The sequence below is a fragment of the Kryptolebias marmoratus genome, linkage group LG13 (genome assembly GCF_001649575.2).
Source record: "Kryptolebias marmoratus isolate JLee-2015 linkage group LG13, ASM164957v2, whole genome shotgun sequence".
Classification (NCBI taxonomy): Eukaryota; Metazoa; Chordata; class Actinopteri; order Cyprinodontiformes; family Rivulidae; genus Kryptolebias; species Kryptolebias marmoratus.
This window is the reverse complement of record NC_051442.1, coordinates 5,395,927-5,415,003: the sequence shown is the minus strand read 5'-3', so window position 1 is coordinate 5,415,003 and position 19,077 is coordinate 5,395,927. Positions and strand designations below refer to the sequence as shown.

General features: G+C 46.0%; 1 protein-coding gene across 4 annotated transcripts; it reads left to right on the top strand.

The window, feature by feature from the left end:
- Positions 1–1,222: 1,222 nt before the first annotated feature.
- trim37 (tripartite motif containing 37) lies at positions 1,223–17,805 on the top strand. 4 transcript variants are annotated; one of them, XM_017419952.3, is made up of 27 exons: positions 1,223–1,478; positions 1,644–1,877; positions 2,517–2,697; positions 3,019–3,090; positions 3,227–3,328; positions 3,775–3,815; positions 4,032–4,148; positions 4,657–4,744; positions 4,915–5,037; positions 5,600–5,723; positions 6,122–6,189; positions 6,729–6,853; positions 6,933–6,983; positions 7,480–7,561; positions 7,644–7,720; positions 8,293–8,472; positions 8,566–8,680; positions 8,796–8,987; positions 10,282–10,415; positions 10,493–10,575; positions 12,486–12,683; positions 13,175–13,492; positions 14,260–14,391; positions 15,006–15,168; positions 15,252–15,343; positions 15,416–15,553; positions 15,988–17,805. In XM_017419952.3, exons 4-27 carry the CDS (start codon positions 3,070–3,072, stop codon positions 16,032–16,034), a joined length of 2,811 nt encoding a protein of 936 aa, XP_017275441.1. In that variant the 5' UTR covers positions 1,223–1,478; positions 1,644–1,877; positions 2,517–2,697; positions 3,019–3,069; the 3' UTR covers positions 16,035–17,805. The 4 variants fall into 4 exon arrangements, with proteins under 4 accessions (XP_017275441.1, XP_037834823.1, XP_024862518.1 ...); XM_037978895.1 differs by having other exon boundaries at positions 1,644–2,697; XM_025006750.2 differs by lacking the exons at positions 1,644–1,877; positions 2,517–2,697 and having other exon boundaries at positions 15,443–15,553.
- The last annotated feature ends 1,272 nt before the right edge of the window (positions 17,806–19,077 follow it).

Below are 19,077 nucleotides of genomic sequence, written 5' to 3'. Positions count from 1 at the left end.
CAATGGTGATCACCCCTGACCTAAGAGGTGTCCAGCTGTGCAGTTTAAGTTTCCTCGTAACTTATTGTAAATATGTGGTAAATATTGTTTTGTGTATCCTATAATAACTGAAATAACAGTAGAAGACGTCAGTATTGTTTTATAAAAGGAATGCAAAGTTCTCGGCCAAAAGTAACAAAAGAAAATGCAGATTATAATAAATGAAAATCTGTAAGGAAAAATACAGCAGACCAAAGACGGATGATCGCGTTAAACTTCTGCTTTGACGAGTATTTGGTGCCTCCATGCAATGAAAGGCTTTAAATTCAAATAAGAAAGCGAGTAACTTGTCGAGTTCAATGTGTTTATTTGCCACAATCAAATGAAGCCGCTGATACTCGGCTCCATAAAGCAAATAAAGCTGAGATTTAGAAGAAACTGAAACGGGTCTTTGATCGGTAAATTTAACTCAACAGTTCACAAAATCACAATTAATAACAATTGTAATTTTATAAATTTACACTATATACATATATATATAAAGTCTCTGCCTTGACTGTGGCAGATTTTAGGTTTAATTAGGCTTTTATTTGAGTTTAATTCACTAAATTTGCTTTATTTTGATTCAGTGTTTCATTACTTCTACATTACATTTTTACTTTTTTACTTTGTATTTTTTAAATTCATGTTATGCTTTGTTTCTCTGGATTTAGGAATGAGTCGTTTCCTTAAATATAAACTAACTATCTCTGGCGTTTAGTTAAGTTTTTCAGGCCTTTTCGTCGACATTAACTGCATTAAAATCCAAACAATTCACATGTGTTTGATAGTGCTCGTTTTTTAAGGTTTTGACACTTTTGTGTTACTCTTTTTGCATGATAAGTGCCCCATAAATAAATCCTAACTGGTTGAATCAAACATAAAGTAAGACACAGAAGAGTCAAAATAAAATATAAGTGGAAAACTTTTTATTTAGGAGAGAATAATCAATTTTAACAACAGGTTAAAATCGCACATAACGTGACCAGCATATGTTTTACTATGGCTGATTTATTTCATATAAATTAAACAGAAAAATAGAAGGAATTTGGGATAAAAAAACCGACAATATTCATTAAAATAAACAAAACAAATTGTGGGCTGCAGTGAACGGTTAGGACCAGAGGGGGGCGCTTATGCTGCTGGAAGAGTTACCAACTGTCGTAAAATCCAACGAAGAAGAAGAAGAACCGGAGCCATTTGATTGGTTGTTGCCGGGGTACAGGCAGCCTCAGATTAACCGCTACATCTTCATTTTAGTGGCCTTCTTTTTCATCCGAACGAGCCGAAACGCAGTTATTTTACACTTAAACATTTATTTATTTTTCTTTTTTGTTTAATATTTGTTTGTTGCTGTCAAAGCTCCGAGCCGGCGGACATGTTGTGACACGAAGCAGCCCGTTTTCTCGGACGGTTTTGTCGGATCAGGTGTAACGGAGGAAGCCGGAGTCTCCGGAGAGGTGAGGCGGACAGCCAGGCTAGCTTCACGGCTAAAATAAAAAAATATATATAAAATAACGCAACAACCTCTCACCTCCTGGTTTCTTATCGGTTCTAGTCTCTTTCCCCGGGTCGTGTTTAATAATACGAACAGCTGCTGTTTGTTTTTTGTGTTTTTTTTTTAGCGGTGTCAGGCCTGTTTTGGTGCCCGCTGATGAAGCCGGGCCTCCCCCGTGTTGGCTCTCTGACAACAACAAGCAGCTTCTGGCCAAGACAGACAAAAATAACCTGTAGTTTATTTATTTTTCAATCCACCATGCTGTGTTTACTGCACAGCTAGTCGTTATATTTGCATTTTAACTTCACAAACGCTGCTGCATTGCTGTAAGTCAACATTTAGGTCTCAATTAGAGCCACAGGTAATGATTGTTTACATTAAAATAACTACTTTTAGCACTGCCTGGCTTAAAGTGACAACTGAGGCCAACATGTGGGTCATTTAAGTGAAGTTATGACTGTGTTTCTGAGCCACCTTCATGTTTAATATAAGGTGGATCTGCTCAGATGTGGATGGCTGGATCTCGTCCTGGAGGGCCCCCATCCTGCAGGTTTTACCTGTTTCTCTGCTCCAGCACACCTGGATTGAACCAACGAGTGAATAACAGGCTTCTGCAGAACATGAAGAGGTGATTTAACCCCTGAATCAGGTGTGTTGGAGCAGGGAAACAGGTAAAACATGCAGGATCGCCCATCCCTGCTGTAAGCTTTTTGGTGTTGATTCCTTCCGTTTTGAGTGTGGACATTTCCATCTTTAAAGGGGAGTAAACTGTCCTCAAATAGGATGTTGAACTTGAGGCTGGCTGTCAGCATCTGGGATGATATTGACAAGTTAAACACAGTTTCCTGTCAGGAATTAATCACCAAACTGAAGTGTAACTAAACGCCTTTCAGCCAGGCAACTCAAAGTGCTTCACAACACGATCTGTGCCCTCGTTTACCCTTCCATACAGCACCCTACTAAACCTCTGCAAACCTAACCTGAATAAATCGTCCCGTAGAGCCTAATCAATGCTTTAGATCGGAGTCGTACACCGACGGGGCGGATTGGAGGCCCAGGGACGCTTGGATGTGTCATAATGGAGGAACCGAACCTCCAACTGTCCAACCGCTGATCCACAGCCGCCCTAAAGGTGACCTCTCCAAGAGGAAGAGTGGAAAAGCACCAGAACTTAACAATATGTGGGTTTCTTTTTTATCAGAATGATTATTAGAAACACAAAGTGTGGAGTTCTGTCTCCAGTGGTTTTATTTTCACAATTTAGTTACTACTTATGAACTGATTTAAGCCCCCAGTTCAGTTTTCTTTAAGCAAAAATGCTCTTTTATGTCTTATTTTTAAGTGTATGAGTTCTTCTACGGGTTGGTAAACTTAAACATTTCTAAAGATTTCTGAAGATTCACATCAGTCACAGAGAAGCTCATGTTGTTCCACAACTCGGGGGTCTAAACTGAAGTGTTGTTGTTAAAATTATTAGATTTCTTTACATTTTTTCGTTCCAGATCCCTTTTGTTTTGTTTGTCACTGAGACCAAGAACCTCAAACTGGCTGAAATGGATGAACAGAGCGTTGAGGTGGGTAAAACGCACACGGCTCGTCATTCCTTGTCCCGTTTCACCTGACGAGCAGCGGGCGCTCCGCTCGGCGCGCCCGCCGCTCTGCGCGCCCGCCGCTCTGCTCTGTGTCAGACTCTCCTCCGTCTCCCTGCAGAGCATCGCCGAGGTGTTTCGCTGCTTCATCTGCATGGAGAAACTGAGGGACGCGCGCCTCTGCCCGCATTGCTCCAAACTTTGCTGCTTCAGCTGCATACGAGTGAGTGGAAAGGCCGAAAACACCTTTTTATGTAATCCGTCAGCGGCGAATTCCTCCTTTAGTCATGTAAATTATATAAACGTACACACCTGTTTTTATCGCAGAGCTTCAGTTTGTTTTAAAGGAAACTTAATTTAAAACCCCAAATATTTAGTATTGCTAAAAAAAGGGAGCTGTAAAAATCTGCCTCAGACCCGACAGGAAACATCTTCCTGCGTTTCCTGACTCGTCCATTTCACATTATTTGAAGCATCTTTTAGTTTTTACGGCACCGTTTTCCCTCCAGACGCAAATCTGTGACACGTTTATGAGTTCTCTCTCCGCTTTTAGGTTTGTTTTCTTTGCAAAGAGCAATTTTTCAGATAAATCTTGGTTTATCAGCTACAGTCTTGTTTGCTTCGGCTGGATTCAAACTGTATTTAAGAAGAACTCTTTTTGTCTGACAGCGATGGCTGACGGAGCAGAGGGCCCAGTGTCCACACTGTCGGTAAGATAACCTCCCTCCATCCCCAACCCGAGTGTTTGAGAGAAACTAGCTTAGATAACGAGTAAAATCCAGTTTACTGATCATCGTCGCCACAGATTTCTGAGGCTCGGGTTGGTTCCGCTTTAATTAGACGTTTGGCAGCTGCTTCGTTAGGTTTTCTGTGCGGCTTCAGGCGACGTAAACAAACTGCATTGTGCGTGTTATCGCCCCCCACAGGGCGCCGCTGCAGCTCAGGGAGCTGGTGAACTGCCGCTGGGCGGAGGAGGTCACCCAGCAGCTGGACACCCTGCAGCTCTGCAGCCTCACCAAACACGAGGACAACGACAAGGACAAGTGAGCACCTGCTTTAAAAAGCTCCCAACTCTTCCCCCGAAACCTCATTTCTCCGGATCTTTGTGTTTTTACTGTTCTTAAAAGTGGTTCTAAATCTATATTTTTCCAAGATTTCAGAAGGTTTCACTAATTTCAGTCCCGTTCCTGAGTGTTTTCGGAGACGTTTGTTTACATTAAAGTCACCAAGATTTGAACTGTGAATCATTTTCGTACTAAAAGTGGGTTAGCAAACAAGAAACTCTGAAAATGGTCAAGTTCTGAACCAAAACTATTAAATAAAACAAGCCAAAATCCAAAGATGAACTCTGTAAAACCTTCAGACAGTCCAGAGAGAATTATTAATCCAGACCACTTGATTGTTACGTCCTTTTCCTAAATTTATTCTCCTACATTGAATCTGTTTTAAATCCTAAAAAAGCAAAGAAACAGTTTTTAAACGTGTTTCGTTCTGTTTGGCCGTCGGGTGCTGGTCAGAAGTTGATCTCGTTGACGTCTTGTTTCTCCGCAGGTGTGAAAACCACCACGAGAAGCTGAGCGTTTTCTGTTGGACCTGCAAGAAATGCATCTGCCACCAGTGCGCCCTGTGGGGAGGGATGGTGCGTGTCCCGGCTGTCGCTCATGAGTCCGAATGCAGTAAAATTAAGTTATTTAGCCGTTCTTTAACTTCTTTTTTCCTCTAATGATGCCTCGGCCGACTCTTCCCCTCACAGGAGCTGAGATCCGACTCTGATCGACGTTTGTTTTTTTGTTTTGTTTTCGTCCGCAGCACGGCGGTCACACCTTCAAGCCTCTGGTGGAGATTTACGAGCAGCATGTGACCAAAGTGAAGGAGGAGGTGGCCAAGCTGCGGCGCCGCCTCATGGAGCTCATCAGTCTGGTGCAGGAAGTGGTGAGAACTTTCAGGGAAAAACAAACAAAACTAAACAAAAAAAATCCCGAAGAAATCTGCCCAGCGGTGGCGGAGCGAATGCACAAATTCACCAAAATAAGAAGAAACACGAGAAACAAACAGCTTCTGGTGTGTGGCTGGAATATTTCAGCTTATTGATCCTTTTTAAAACCACAGGGATCACCGGGGACCCAGAAACCTAAAACTGTCTGAGTTATTGTAAATGTTCAAAATCTGCACTTTTCAAGAAATTCAGTTCTGTTTTTGTCCTTTTCTTCTTCTGATACAGTATAGGGATTTAATCCCATAAAGATGATAAAATACTTGACAGATTTTAGAAGTTCTAATCTTCCTGGAAAAAGGGTGTAAATTATTTAGACATGGGGCATTTTTTGACACAATTATTAACAAAAATAGACAAAGACCGGGCGTTTTAATAAATATATCTATAATTATGGTGCTGAAAGGGTTAAAGCTGACTTATTACTTCATGAATAAACGGCTCAACTCTCCCCACTGTGTGTGTGTGTCCTCTGATCCGTTTCTGTGTTTCCTCCGTCAGGAGAGGAACGTCGAGGCCGTGAGGGGGGCGAAGGACGAGCGCGTCCGAGAGATCCGGAACGCCGTGGAGATGATGATCGCCCGCCTGGACAACCAGCTGAAGAACAAACTCATCACCCTGATGGGTACGACTCCCGCTGATCCCCGGGAGGCAGCGGAGCGGCGCTTAAAGTATCAGTAAACGAGATATAGGTGAACTCTGACCAACATGAACGCAGCTTCACACGTTGGATTAAAGTCAAATCTTCCAAAAACACCAAAATAATTTACATTCGGCTTCTAAAAGCTAAACAAGAAATTAGCTTTTCAGCTTTTCTCTTCATTTGTTCACATCTAGAGCTGTTACATAACTCAGAAAAACATCGTTTAAAATGAAAGGCAGCGTATTTAGCTGAGCTAAAGTATAAAAACACAGAATCAGAATCGCTGTTTTAGCCGTAAGCCGCCGCCGCCGCCGCCACCCGCTCGCAGCTCCATCAGCTCCAACTCTGAAAACCGACTCCTGTTCCTCCTCCTCCTCCAGGCCAGAAGACGTCCCTGACCCAGGAGACGGAGCTGCTGGAGTCTCTGCTGCAGGAAGTGGAGCATCAGGTGGGTCTGGGTTCAAACCTTCGCTCCGGAGTTGTCAGAGAGTAGCTGTTTGATTAAACCCCTCTAGATGAGCTGATTTCATACCTTAGTAGGAAAATTTGGTTGTAAAAAGAACCCAAACCAGTAAAAATAGACTTTTAGCTGCATAATTATCTCCTTCAAAACGAGGGATTCTTTTCAAGAGTTTTGTCACAATTCAAGTCGTTTCACGTTGTTTTTTTCTGCATTAGTTAAAATAATAAAGTCAGAAGTCTGCGATGATCAGGAAAAGGTTTAAAGGGTTCTTATGTTCCAAGACGGTTCGATACAGCAACCGTTAAATTTAGAGTTTCCGAAAACGTCTCCACATTCAGGTCCAACAGAACACGATGGTACGTTACATTAAACGTCTATGTTTTGAGTTAAAAAGAACCAGCTGCGTCCTTCGATGCTGCAGTAAATCAAGTCAGAGTTTCTGGATCAAACCGGTGCGGGTTTAAAGTCGGCGGCGGTGTCCGTCTCTCTCTCTCTCTCTCTCTCTCTCTCTCCGTGTCGAGCAGCTTCACTCCTGCAGTAAGAGCGAGCTGATCTCCAAGAGCCCCGAGATCCTGCTCATGTTCCAGCAGGTCCACCGGAAGCCCATGCAGTCCTTCGTCACCACGCCGGTCCCGCCGGACTTCACCAGGTGAGGCCGTCCGCCACCGTCGGGGCGTGTTGGCGCCGGCGTTTCTGTTCTCACCCGCTCCCGCTGTTTGTGCTTTCAGCGAGCTGGTTCCCGCCTACGACTCCAGCACGTTTGTTTTGGTCAACTTCAGGTGAATCTCCTCTTCTCCCGTTTCCTCCTAACATCACCAAACATTCTGTTATCCCTTCAGAAGTAATGACTTTTTCAAGTATTTTAAGTGTTTGTCTGCAGCCAGAGCAGAAAACAGATTAATGTTTGAGTTAAAATCTGTAAGTATTTCCTGTTTGGGCCGAGGGCTCGATAAATAACCCTTCATGGTGTCATTTATGTGTTCAGATCATTGGCAAATGATGCACATAAACATTTAATACAAACAAATGAAGCGAAAAGTCAAGTGTCAGCTATCATATAATTACAGATTTTATTTATCGTGGCTTGCTTTAGGAATATTTAATGTAACTTTTTAGCTAAACTGCACAGAAATGGATTTATTGTTTGTGTTTCTTTGGAGCCTTTTAAGAGTTTCAGGCACAGAATCTGTCTTAAAGCGGTTATTAATCGTTACCTTCAGGTTGAGAAAGCGCGCCGCGGCAGGTTTTAAATCGTGTTTTTTTTTTTTTGTGCAGCACCCTGAGGCAGCGGGCCGACCCGGTCTACAGCCCCCCCCTGCAGATATCCGGACTCTGCTGGAGGCTCAAAGTCTACCCGGTGAGTCTGAAACTGCTTTTTTTTTTGTCCTCTGCTGCGTTTCCAAACCGGTGCGTTAACCCCTGAAACGTGTTTTCCTCAGGACGGGAACGGCGTGGTCCGAGGAAACTACCTGTCCGTGTTCCTCGAGCTGTCCGCCGGACTTCCTGAAACGTCAAAGTAGGAAAAAAAAACACTTTTTTTGGTCAAACTTCTCTTATTTCCTCCACCTTCTTCCTTTAAAGTCTCAATGAGCTCTGATTTAATATTTAAATGTTTTCAGTGTGTCCACTTTTATAAATAATTCATTTTTTAGGCACTTTTTTTTGTTTTTTTTCCCCCCAAATAATTTAAAAGTGTTGACTCATCCTGCTCACAAAGGGTTTGAATTAAACACAGCCGTTCAGAGGTGATGAAGACGGGTGGAGCTGAATAATCAGAACAAACTGGGCTTTTTTTTCAGGAAGTGTTTAAATCTGCAGAGTCGGGCTCTGCTCAGATGCCTATTTTTGGAAATAATCTCTTTCTCTCACTGTTGAGTTCTCATAAGTCCTGTTATCTTAATTGTCAGAGTGCGTTCACAGGAAGAAGGAAACATTTGTTCCTAATCAGCTGACTTTCATTCATTAGGACTCGTATCTCCTCTTCGCCCTGCCTTTTAACGTGGTTATCACTTTCACTGAAAGATCTTTCAGTCTGAAAATAAACCGCACGAAACGTTAAAGTCTTCCTACCGCCCTCCGTCTGTTCAGGTATGAGTACCGTGTTGAGATGGTCCACCAGGCCTCCAGTGACCCGACCAAGAACATCATCCGGGAGTTCGCGTCCGACTTCGAGGTGGGCGAGTGTTGGGGCTACAACCGCTTCTTCAGACTGGACCTGCTGGCGAGCGAGGGCTACCTGAACATGCAGACGGACACGCTGGTTCTCCGGTGAGCTCGGGCAGAACGAGGCGGGCGGGCGCGTCGCCTCCCCTTTCAGCCGTGTAACCGAGCTGTGTCGTGGTGTTTTTGTGCGCCGTGCAGTTACCAGGTCCGCTCGCCGACGTTCTTCCAGAAGTGCCGGGACCAGTACTGGTACATCAGCCAGCTGGAGTCGGCTCAGAGCGGCTACATCCAGCAGATCAACAACCTGAAAGAAGTACGCCGTGTGCATCTTTCCCTCTGACGCTCCAAGCTGAGGTTTCATCGTAGAGCGGCGGTGGCGGGGAGGTCGCACATCTCTGTCTTTTATCTGTCGTGTGTTCGGTTTTCAGAGGCTGGCCATTGAGCTGTTTCGCCGCCAGACGTCTCGCAGCTCCTCGCCCCCCGACCTCCGGCCGGCCACGGGCGCCACGACGTCCGACAGAGACCCTCGCTCGGGGAAGAGCGACGACGACGCCCACACTGCTTTGAGCAACTCCAAGAAGGGCGAAGAGGAAGAGAGGACCCAGCACGACGACTCGAACGTAAGAGTTTTAAACCGAGCGTAATTACTCTTCTCTGTGGATTAAAAACCGCAGGTTTTAGATTTATTGTAACCGATGAACTCCTCAGTTTCACCAGGATGGCGTCTGAATGCGAACGGTTTCTGAATCCGCAAAATGTTGTATTTAATCGAACCTGCGACCCGTGAACTGCACCTGTACGGCTCTTTTCTCGCCAACCGGGCAACTCAAAGCACTTTACTACACAATCTGTGCCCTCATTTACTCATCCACACACAACCACGCAGCTCTGAATCTCTGCAGAGCTCGTGCTTCAGTGGGGGGGTTCAGCGTCTCGCCCAGGGACGGTGCAGACCGCTGGAATCGAACCTCCGACTCCGACTCGCTGTCAGCTCTAACCACTGACCCACAGCCGCCTCCTTGTTGTGTTTGTATTTCTCAGCGAGCTTTAATCGGCTGCTCCTCGCCTCGTTTCCCCCCGTTTTTCGGCGAGTTTCTGTCACAGCGCCGCCTGCAGGCTCGCCGTGGTTCCCACAGCGTTTCGGATTCGTTCCCGCGTGGGCGGAGGCGGTTCTTGAAACGAGGCTTGGTTAATGAAAAGTCCAGCGGTCACATGAACCGTCTGTTTGAAGCAGAAAACGATGCAGAATTATTTCAGCTGTTTGAACTAAATGCAATTAAATATTTTCAGGACGTTGGAGGAGAGCGGTTTCTGTGCAGCTCTGGAGCAGCTGTAGTGAAATATTAGCAGTGTTTATAGTCTTTGATGGGAGGTTCAAACCTACTGAGTTTATTTTAAAAAGCAACTCATTATTAATGAAATTCTGTGTTTTTCTGCCTGAAAATAAACTCTCTCCACTCAGTGGTTGGATTTTAGCTCCTTCCTGCTGAGTTTGTCAGCTGCTCATCGGTCTGTTTGCTGCAGCTCAAGATGGAGGCATATTTTATCATTTTTATGATGGATTTATGGAGAAACTTCCAAAAGGTTTCTGCTCAGCTGCTCCTTCCTGGTTGCTCAGTTTGTTTCTGCGTCAGCGGCGTGATGGAAGACGATCGTCCACTCGTTAGGATCAGATTATTGTAGGAACGTAAACTGTTTGCTTTAATTCATTCTTTGTATATTCTGGGCGTGCATGTCCCTCGCCATCCAACAGGGGGTGCTGCACCACCCTCTGCGGCCTTGCTTCCAGCTGGGTTCTGCCGAGCCACAGAAAGTGATTAGAAACTGTTGTCATCGGTCGGGAAGTGGAGCCAGCTCCTCAAACCGTGCGACTCCTCGGAGAAACGGGGATGAAATCTGTCCGGTTCCCTCCAGGAGCTGTCGGATGGAGACCTGGAGGTGGACTGCCTGACGGAGGAGGAGGTGAACCCGCTGGACGGCAGCAGCACCTCGGGGAGCTCCACGGCCACCAGCAACACCGAGGAGAACGACATTGACGAGGAGACCATGTGGGTAGAGCTCCTCCCTTTCTTCCTCGCTTGGGCAGCGGCGCCGTTTTTCAACTCTGAGTTCCGTCTCTGCTCAGGTCGGGGGAAAACGACGTGGACTTCATCGGGAACCTGGAGGCAGAAGAGGGAGAGCTTTCCGATGACCTGGTTGGAGCCACAGGTAGTTATTTCATCCAGCGTGTCTTCATCGTCTCTGTGTTTCCTGTCCCCGTCCCTGAGGACCAGCTCAGACGTCAGGACCTGCTCAGCTGGGGTTTATAAATAGTCCCCGTGTCCACAGTTTGTCTCCGTCTTTAGAGGACACGCTGGGAGGAGTGATTACTTCTTTCCAGTGCTCCACATTTCAGGGCACACGCCAGGTGAAACAAGCTTTTATTTCTGTTTTTGGCAATTTTTTAGTCACGATTTGCACTCTAACAGTGTTTTCTTTTACGCCTGATTAGAATTTATAAATAAATCCGAAACAAACTCAGCAGCTTTTATTGATGTAATTCTCATAAATATTCCGACTTTTATCGTTACCACATGAAGTTATAAACTGATAATAATTGACAATAAAAACAGTTTTTTTATGAAGCTCTAAAAAAGAAAGAAAAACACAAAGTTGTCCTTAAATATGTTCTTTCTCAGTAGTTTCATGCCAGTAAAACTCAAATATACCACGTCAAACAATAAATACCTTTTAATGTTTATGATCATCAAATCTAATCTCTGAAAATCATTAAATTTTATGAGAATAAAAAGAACTTTGAACAGAAATCTACAGATTAAACACAGCAGCAGCTCAACAGATCTAAACTAACAGCATAAAAAATAAGATAAAAACACTAACTGATATAAATACTGAATAAATAGGTTTTATTATTATTATTTGTCTTCTTCATATTTGTCTTACTCGAGTTTAGTGTGTGGTTTGTTTTGTTGTTGCTTTCCAGATATTTTTAGTTTGTTGACGATCTGTCAGTAATTCAGGACGCCCGCGTAGCACCTAGCAAGATGGCGGCAGCATTCCTCGTCTCGTTAGCGGTGTGTTTCTGGTGTTTTTAGTCTCGGTGAAGCAGCTTCGGCGTTTGAAGAAACTCGACTTTTATGATAAATCCTGAAATGTTCAGTCGGTTTGGAATGAACCGAACAGAATTTATGGATTTTTCCTCTCGAAAAAGAAGCGTTTTAAGGGTCTTTTCCTTGTTTCCTAAGCAACTGAGGACCCAGAGCTGTTTGTGGTGGTTCTGCAGCTCCGATGCGTCTCTGTTCTCTCTCTGTTTGAGGCAAACAAAGGCATCAGCTGGTGCTGCTCGGGAGTTTACGGGTTCCGTTTGTTCCGTTTGTTCTGTTTGTTCTGTTTGAGCAGAAAACGCTACGACGCTGGGCCTGAAAGTGGCTCCTCGGCACGTTTTTTGCCCGTGTTGGTGTTGAAAGGCTCGGAGAGGATGAGTCAGCGCCCGCTGATACAGAAACACTCGGCTGCATGTTGGAGCGCCGCAGAGGAGAATATTACTGCATATTTTTAGGCGCCACGGCGTAGTAGGTCTATTTTAATGCTTAAACGCCGCTAATATAAAATCAGTGTTGAGTTCAGGCTGCAAAACACTTAAAAATCCATTTTTTTCTGTAGTTTTTTTGTATGGAAAACCTTCCGCCGGTTAGAGACTCCTGTGGACTTCAGAGATAATCGCAGAAAACCTCCATTAATGTTTCTGCTCAGCTGCTTTTAAAATTAAAACATAAAGTTACGTTTAGCCTGAACAGTAGGAAAAATTCACAAACGAGTTAAACGACTCTAAAGCATATTTTGGTTTTATTCGTTCTGTTTGACTTCATGTTTTTAACGTTAAAAAGAAACTGTGTGTAAAACATTCACAGGTTTGATTCTTTTCTGCAGGATTGATTAAAGTCAAAAAGCTTCATGACTTTAAAATAACAGAAACTGTCACTTTTAATAAGAAAGAAAAAAAAAATGCAATTTTTATTCTAAATATCATATTTTAACTGGGAAACTTTAAGCATTATTGGGGAACATTCGGAGAACTTGGATCATCCTGAAACGCTGTGGTTCTGCCCGTCCTGCAGGTGGCTCCAGCGCCGGCTTGCGCTCCTTACATCGCGGTTCCGCCGCCGGCCGCGGCGCCGTCGGGCCGAGCGGCGGCGGCCTCCTGGAGATCGACCCGGTCATCCTGATCCAGCTGCTGGACCTGAAGGAGCGCAGCAGCGTGGAGTCCCTGTGGGGCCTCCAGCCTCGGCCCCCGGTGTCTCTGCTGCACAGCCAAGGTAAAAAAAAAATCGGGTTGCCTCCGAAGTTAAGCCACTTTAGATCCGTCCCGTCGGTGGTGAGATATTTTGCTAACAGGCAGACAACCGAACACAAGCAGGCGATTCTATGATCGCAGGAGGCGACAACAAGACAATAAAACAAATCTATGAAAAGTAGTTTTAAAGGCTTCAAATGTAGACGGTTAAAGTTTGTTTGTCTTTACGGCTGATACTGACAGGAGGGGAGAGTTTTAGTTGCATCGTTTGTCCTAAAATGCCACAAACGTGCAAAACTCAGGAGTGTTTACATGTTGGAGAAAATAAACAAAGTCAGATTGTTTCCAGGCAACAAGTCGCATCGTTCAGTTGAGACTTTCAGCAAGAAGGTGTGAAAAATTCAAAATGTCTTCTGGAGGATTTCTCGTTTGGACGAAGGTCGGGACATGAGGGGTCCGGTTGGTCCCACATTCCGCCGGGTGTGTAACCGCGCTCCGCTCTCTCGCCTTCAGCACACGCCCACTCGAGAAAGGACCGCGAGCGCCGGCCGCAGGTGGTCCGGCGGTCGGCGCCGGACTCGGGCGTCCTGATTCGCCTCAAGGCTCAGATGGCCGAGGTCCGCAGCAAGATGTCCGACGTCAAGAGTCACGTCCTGGAGGCCCGGGAGGCCGGCGAGCCCCGGCCCGGCCCGTCTGGGTCCTTCTGCGCCGAGGAGGTCTCGTCTCACCGCGGGAACCCGGAGCTGCCCGCCTGTCACAAGGCCAGCGAGCTGGAGCTGGTGGGGAGGGCGGCGGCGGTGGCGGCGGCTCAGTCCAGGCCCTGCAGACCCGGTAAGAACCGCGTCACAAATGCTGCACGGGAGTCAGGCGTGAGGAAGAGCGAGACTTACTTCCTGTCGACCCAAACCTGAGGACAAACATGGCTCCTTCTGCTGCGGCTGAAGGGCCCCGTTAGTTTGAGGCGTCACCGGTGCGGCCATTTTGATTCGCGCTGCGGGAAAAGTTGCTCAATTCTGTCTGAATGACGGGAAAAAATCCTGAAGTTCGTCGAACTCAGTGGGATAAATCGGTTTAAAGCTGGATCTGGATTTAAACTTCAGAAAAACTGAATCTTTGATTCTTTAAGCTTGAGACAAACATCCAGTGACTCCATTCAACTGAAGCTCAGCTTGATCGGTCACCAGATTAGGTTTTTATTATTTTATTTCTTCACGTTTTATCGGCGAGTTCACGATCTTTGTCTCCTCCGAATATAAATATATACAAATATCTGTCCGGTGTTTAATTTTATGGCGTCTAAAGCACACGTCTGCTGCTAAATATAAGACGCAGTTTTACTGAATAACAAACATTTAGAATTAATAAACTTTCAGGTTTTAAAGACTTTAGGAAGGAGATGCAGTAGAATCCTCTTTCAGACAGATTTGATTTGAATAAAAGACTTTATTTTTATAAATCAGTGACGGGCAGAGAAAGCTCTGCAGCCTGAAACTCTTCTGGGACAAAAACAAATATATATCTTATAAATCTTACCTTTAAAAGCACACCACGACTTGCTGAAACTGGTTATAAACATTTTTTTTTCCCCGTCTGAGCAGCCAGGAAGTCTCTGTCTCCCGTCCTGGACGGCAGCAGCTCCCTGCTCGTGAAAAGGAGGAGTCCAGAGGAGCTGGAGAAAGACCCGAGAGGAGCAGGAGGCGCTGCTGAGCTCAGCCCGCATCCTAAAGACGGTCAGTAGGCTCACAAATACGACCAATTCTCCCATGTTAAACCGTCTGCCTTTCAGCGACGAGACGAGCCAGAAATGAAAGAACGAGTCTTAAAACAAAAAAAATGTGGAGGATTATAAAACAGCGGAGCTGAGCAGAAAACACGGTTTCCTCACCGCTGAAATAAAACGCAGAGGAAAGCCGCTTTGAACTTGGACCGTGGTGAAAGATGTCAGCGTTTTGAACAGTCCCGATTTTCAAATCTGAGCGTACTCGACCCGTGTGTTTTTTATGTAACTGCGCTAAAATAAATAAATAAATCAAACCCATCCACTCCTCTCCTCTCCTCTCCTCCGCTGCTCGAGTGCAGCTGAGAATAGAGGCTGATTGTGGAGCGGCCCGTCTGCTGAATCTCCTCTCCTCTCCTCTTCAGTTTGTTTACGTCAGTATTTACTAAAGTTTCTCTTCCCACGACACTTGTGCCACCTTGCAAGAAAGACTCAGTTTTTTGTTTTCCTCCACAGAAACAGAAACAGCAGGTTAAATGAGGTCAGAGGTCAGAGGATGTTGGGTTCAATAAGAAGAGCCGCTCTGTTTAGATGAGATCCGTTTTAAAGCGGTCCTCTCTGTTCCAGGAGTGAAGTCGGACTCCACCGGCGCCCTCGTGTCTCTGGGCAGCTCCGCCTCAGAACAAGCCTCCACCTCCGCGGAGCAGCAGCTGTTCGGGCTCCCGGGCCCCAGAGACGAGATCTTCTCCTTGGGAGGAACGAGCTTCATGGCTGCCGGCAGGACTCTGGGGTGAGTGCAGGCGCTCGTCGAGCAACGGTGACACTGTGCTCCTCCTCATCGTCACGCCGCTCTCCCGTTTCTTCCCGCTGCAGGGCGGCGGTGTTGGCCTGTGAGCCCGAGAGCTCAGGAAGCGCTCATCAGTCCCTGCTGGAGGGGGTTTCTGTGCAGCCGCAGTCGAACGAAGGTCGGTTCACGCCACAGATCTGCGTTTGTCTTGGTTAGAACGTTGGACTGAATGAGGCTTTAAAACTTTAAGACTCGATGATGTCGGATGTTTCTGCAGACGAGTCCTCGTCTGTGATGGCAGCGGCGACCAGCAGCGAGAGCGACACCGAAGATGAGGCTCTGCAGAGCAACGACTCGCGCTACGACAACCACACACCTCCCTGCACAGGTGACAGCGCGCACGCACACACACACACACACCTCCCTGCACAGGTGACAGCGCGCACACAGGTGACAACACACACACACACACACACTGTACACTGCACAGGTACCAACACACACACACACACACACACACCTCCCTGCACAGGTGACAGCGTGCACGCACACACAGGTGACAGAGCACACACACACACACCTCCCTGCCCATGTGACAGCGCGCACACACACACGCACACAGGTGACAGAGCACACACACACACACACACACTGTACACTGCACAGGTACCAACACACACACCCCGTCTATAATCAGACAGTTTTGTTGTTTTCCTGCCGTCTGATCCAGTTTTATTGATTGTTTTTAAATCTGAACTAACATTTAGTTTAAAAACAATCTAAACTGTCTCCTCCTCTTCTTCCTCTTCCTCCTCCTTCCAGGTGAGCAGCTTCTGTCTGACGACCTGGGTCTACCTGCGGACAGGTGAGTCTCAGTGATCCTGTCAGCCTGCTGCTTCATCCTCCAAGGCCCAACAACAACAACAACAACAACACTGCAGACGACCCCTGACAGACACACAGACCTGTAGAAACTGCTTCAGCCTAAAACACAAACATCTGTTGGACTCCTGAATATTTCCTGAATCGGACCGAAGCAACATGGGGAGAATAATCAGAGAACAAATATTACAATATTTCATATTTTCGTTTTCTGTCTCGTCCCGGGGTCCTCTGGCTGTCTCTGTAAACACTTTGACTTATTTCCTGATCACAGACAGATTTTCTAATATTACTTTTTGCCAAGGCTGCCACTCGGCTGGCGAGTCGTTTCCGCCTCTTCGAGCGCTTCCGTGCGTCTGGCGGCATTTATCAGCAGCATGTGAAGAAAAGTAAAAGGTTCAACGAAGCTGCAGAGGCTTCGACATCCTCCTCCTCCTCCTCCTCAGGCTTTCTTCACATCTCCTCAGAGTTCCTGTAAATATTTGTACTCTTTATAAACTCGGCTGCGTGTCTCTTGTTTAGAAAACAGCGATTGGCTGCGTCCCACTGAGACTCGTCGAAAGGACGGCGTTGAAAACCTCGGCTCGTTTTTCCGGCCGTGCGTCTTATTTCCTCCACCCGCCTCGGCTCGCTTTGTCCCCGCCCCCTTCGGTAGCATTTAGGATTTAACCCACTGGAGGACACTTTAGAGGACAGTCCTGGAACGGCTTTTCAGTATTTATTATTCACCGTCGACGTGACAGCTTCGAGACGACCCGCGGCTCAAACCTCCGAGGAAACTGAGAACGCCTGCGAGCGTTTCCAGACATTTTGGAGCCTCCCTCTCAGATGCCGCTCGCCGGCGGTCGCAGTCCAGTGAGACGCTGTCGTAGCGGCTGTTTTTAATCTGAACGGCCCTGATGGGAGAACCCAGCCCCCTCCTCTATACATCTGTAGTTTCTCACTTTAAAGCAGGATGAGAAGGTTGATGACATCACGCCTTTTAAACGCTCAGGTATTGTTCATACTCGGTCCTGGAAAAGTCCTGGAAAAGTCCTGGAAATGCAAATCATTCGTTTTTTTTTAACCGGTTCGTTTAAAAGGACAAATAAAAACACTCGACGTTTCTGTTTGTGCGGAGATGTTGGTCAGGTTCGACGTTTCCTCCTCTACAACCCAACATCGGCTTTCCCGACTGGATTCGCTTCAACTTTCATTTTCCTGAGCTTCTAAATTATTCTGAAACGTTTTACGCGATTTGCGACTTTTCCAGACGTTCGATCCGTTCCCCTTCGAAAACAGTAAAACACGAAGATCCAAAAAAAAAAAAACCTCCTGCCAGCTCTCCGAAGAAGCCGGCTCCTCTGCCTCCAGGTGAATTAGCGCCACTTGTTCATCGGGAAGCGTAAACGAAGTCTAACGAAGCGCCTGCCGTTATGTAACGTGTTCCTCGCTGCAGCTGCCGGCTCTTCTTGGTGGATTTTTCAGTTTACACCTCGGCGCTCCGAACAAACAGAGCGGAAACGGAGTTTCAGACCTTTCTGCGGGTCGTTTGGTTTCGGACCTGACGAGGAGAAGCGCCCGACCTTCGCCGGATGTCCTCTCCGCCCGTCTGCTTGACCGTAAACACGTCGTCGAACCTGCAGGAACTGTTTGTTTGTTTGTTTGTTTGTTTTTCTGCTTCTGTCTGAAGCTGCTCTTATTCTGACTGTTCCCAGAATGCATCATGACTTCCTCGGTGTATATTTTGTGTCATAAATAAAATGTTTTTGCGCGCTCTCCTTGTCTCCGTTTACCTGAAGGTAAAAAAATGACTCTTTATAAGATTTGATTGACCTCTCCTGCCAGTTTATTTAACCGGAGCTCCTGGTTTGCTTTAGCCTTTAATTTCAAATCTTACAAAAAGGGGGAAAAAAAGACGAATTAAAGCCCGAACGTTCCTCGACGGATCGCTCATCGCCCCGTGTCGCAGTTGAACTCGTTCAGGGTGACTCTCAGCTATTACCACACCAATTTTAGTTCCATATTTGTGAAAAGTTACAGCCTGTTTTTAGTGTCGATTAGCTGTGGAGGCCATCTTGAATTGGGCTGAGCATTTGTGCCACTCTTGTACCCAAAGGATGATTTAACTCTCCCTCCTTCCTCCCGTCTTTCTTTCTCTGAATCTAATTCCCCATTTTTTTCCCCTCGGAGCCGCAGCGGAGAGCTCCGAGTGGAGGAGGGGGGTTTGAAACGTCGAGTCTTTTTATAGCAGAACTGTGGAGGACTGCTCACTTTTGTAAAGCTGTTTATGTAACAGCAGACAGCATTGTTCCACATGAGAGCCCGGTTACAGCATCACATCTCACTCTGTGACTTCTGGCATTTCGCTCGGCTACCTGAAAACATTTTGTTCAGCTCTCCTGATCCTGAAAGCAGAACAAAAAAAACAAAAAAAAACGAGTTCCTTTCTCTCCTCTGAGTCCCGTTTAAGACGAGCTTCTCATCAATCCTCATCGATTCATCGGCATTAATTAGAGCCTTGTGCTGTTTTTGAAACCAGTCGGCCTGTAAATGCAGGATGTTTTACTTGAGTAAATTACTAAATACTCAGACAAGTACTCGAGTACTTTTGACAGCTGCTGTTTATTAATACATCCAACGTTTTACTGGTAAATAAGATGTCACCTTTAAGTTTCTGTATTTTAATGGGCCTCATAGACAAATCCTCTTTCACCAAAGTTTCTTAAAGGGGTAGTCTGGTCATTTTCATTAAAGGGATGTTTCGTCAAATAGTTATCAGCCAAAGAGCTCTGAGGGAAGGGGAGAAGTCTTCATCCAGGCTGTTTTATATCGTTTTGTCAAGCTTATTGAACAACTTTGTCCAAAATGAGCATTGTGAAAGGACGCTGCGTTACACGACACAAACAACTGGTATCAGGCGAAAGTCGAGAGGTTTCATATCGTCTAACGCAGCGTCCTTCAACACCCAGATGCCATTTTTCAGACAGAGTTGTTTAATAAGCCTGAAAAAAGGAGGCAGCAGGTCCAGGAGAGAAACCCAGACCTCCT

Coding starts and splice junctions, on each gene's coding strand:
- trim37 (XM_017419953.3), top strand. CDS start 3,070: ATGGATGAACAGAGCGTTGAG. Junction 3,091..3,226: donor TGGATGAACAGAGCGTTGAG/GTGGGTAAAACG, acceptor GTCTCCCTGCAG/AGCATCGCCGAGGTGTTTCG. Junction 14,392..15,005: donor CAGCCCGCATCCTAAAGACG/GTCAGTAGGCTC, acceptor TCTCTGTTCCAG/GAGTGAAGTCGGACTCCACC.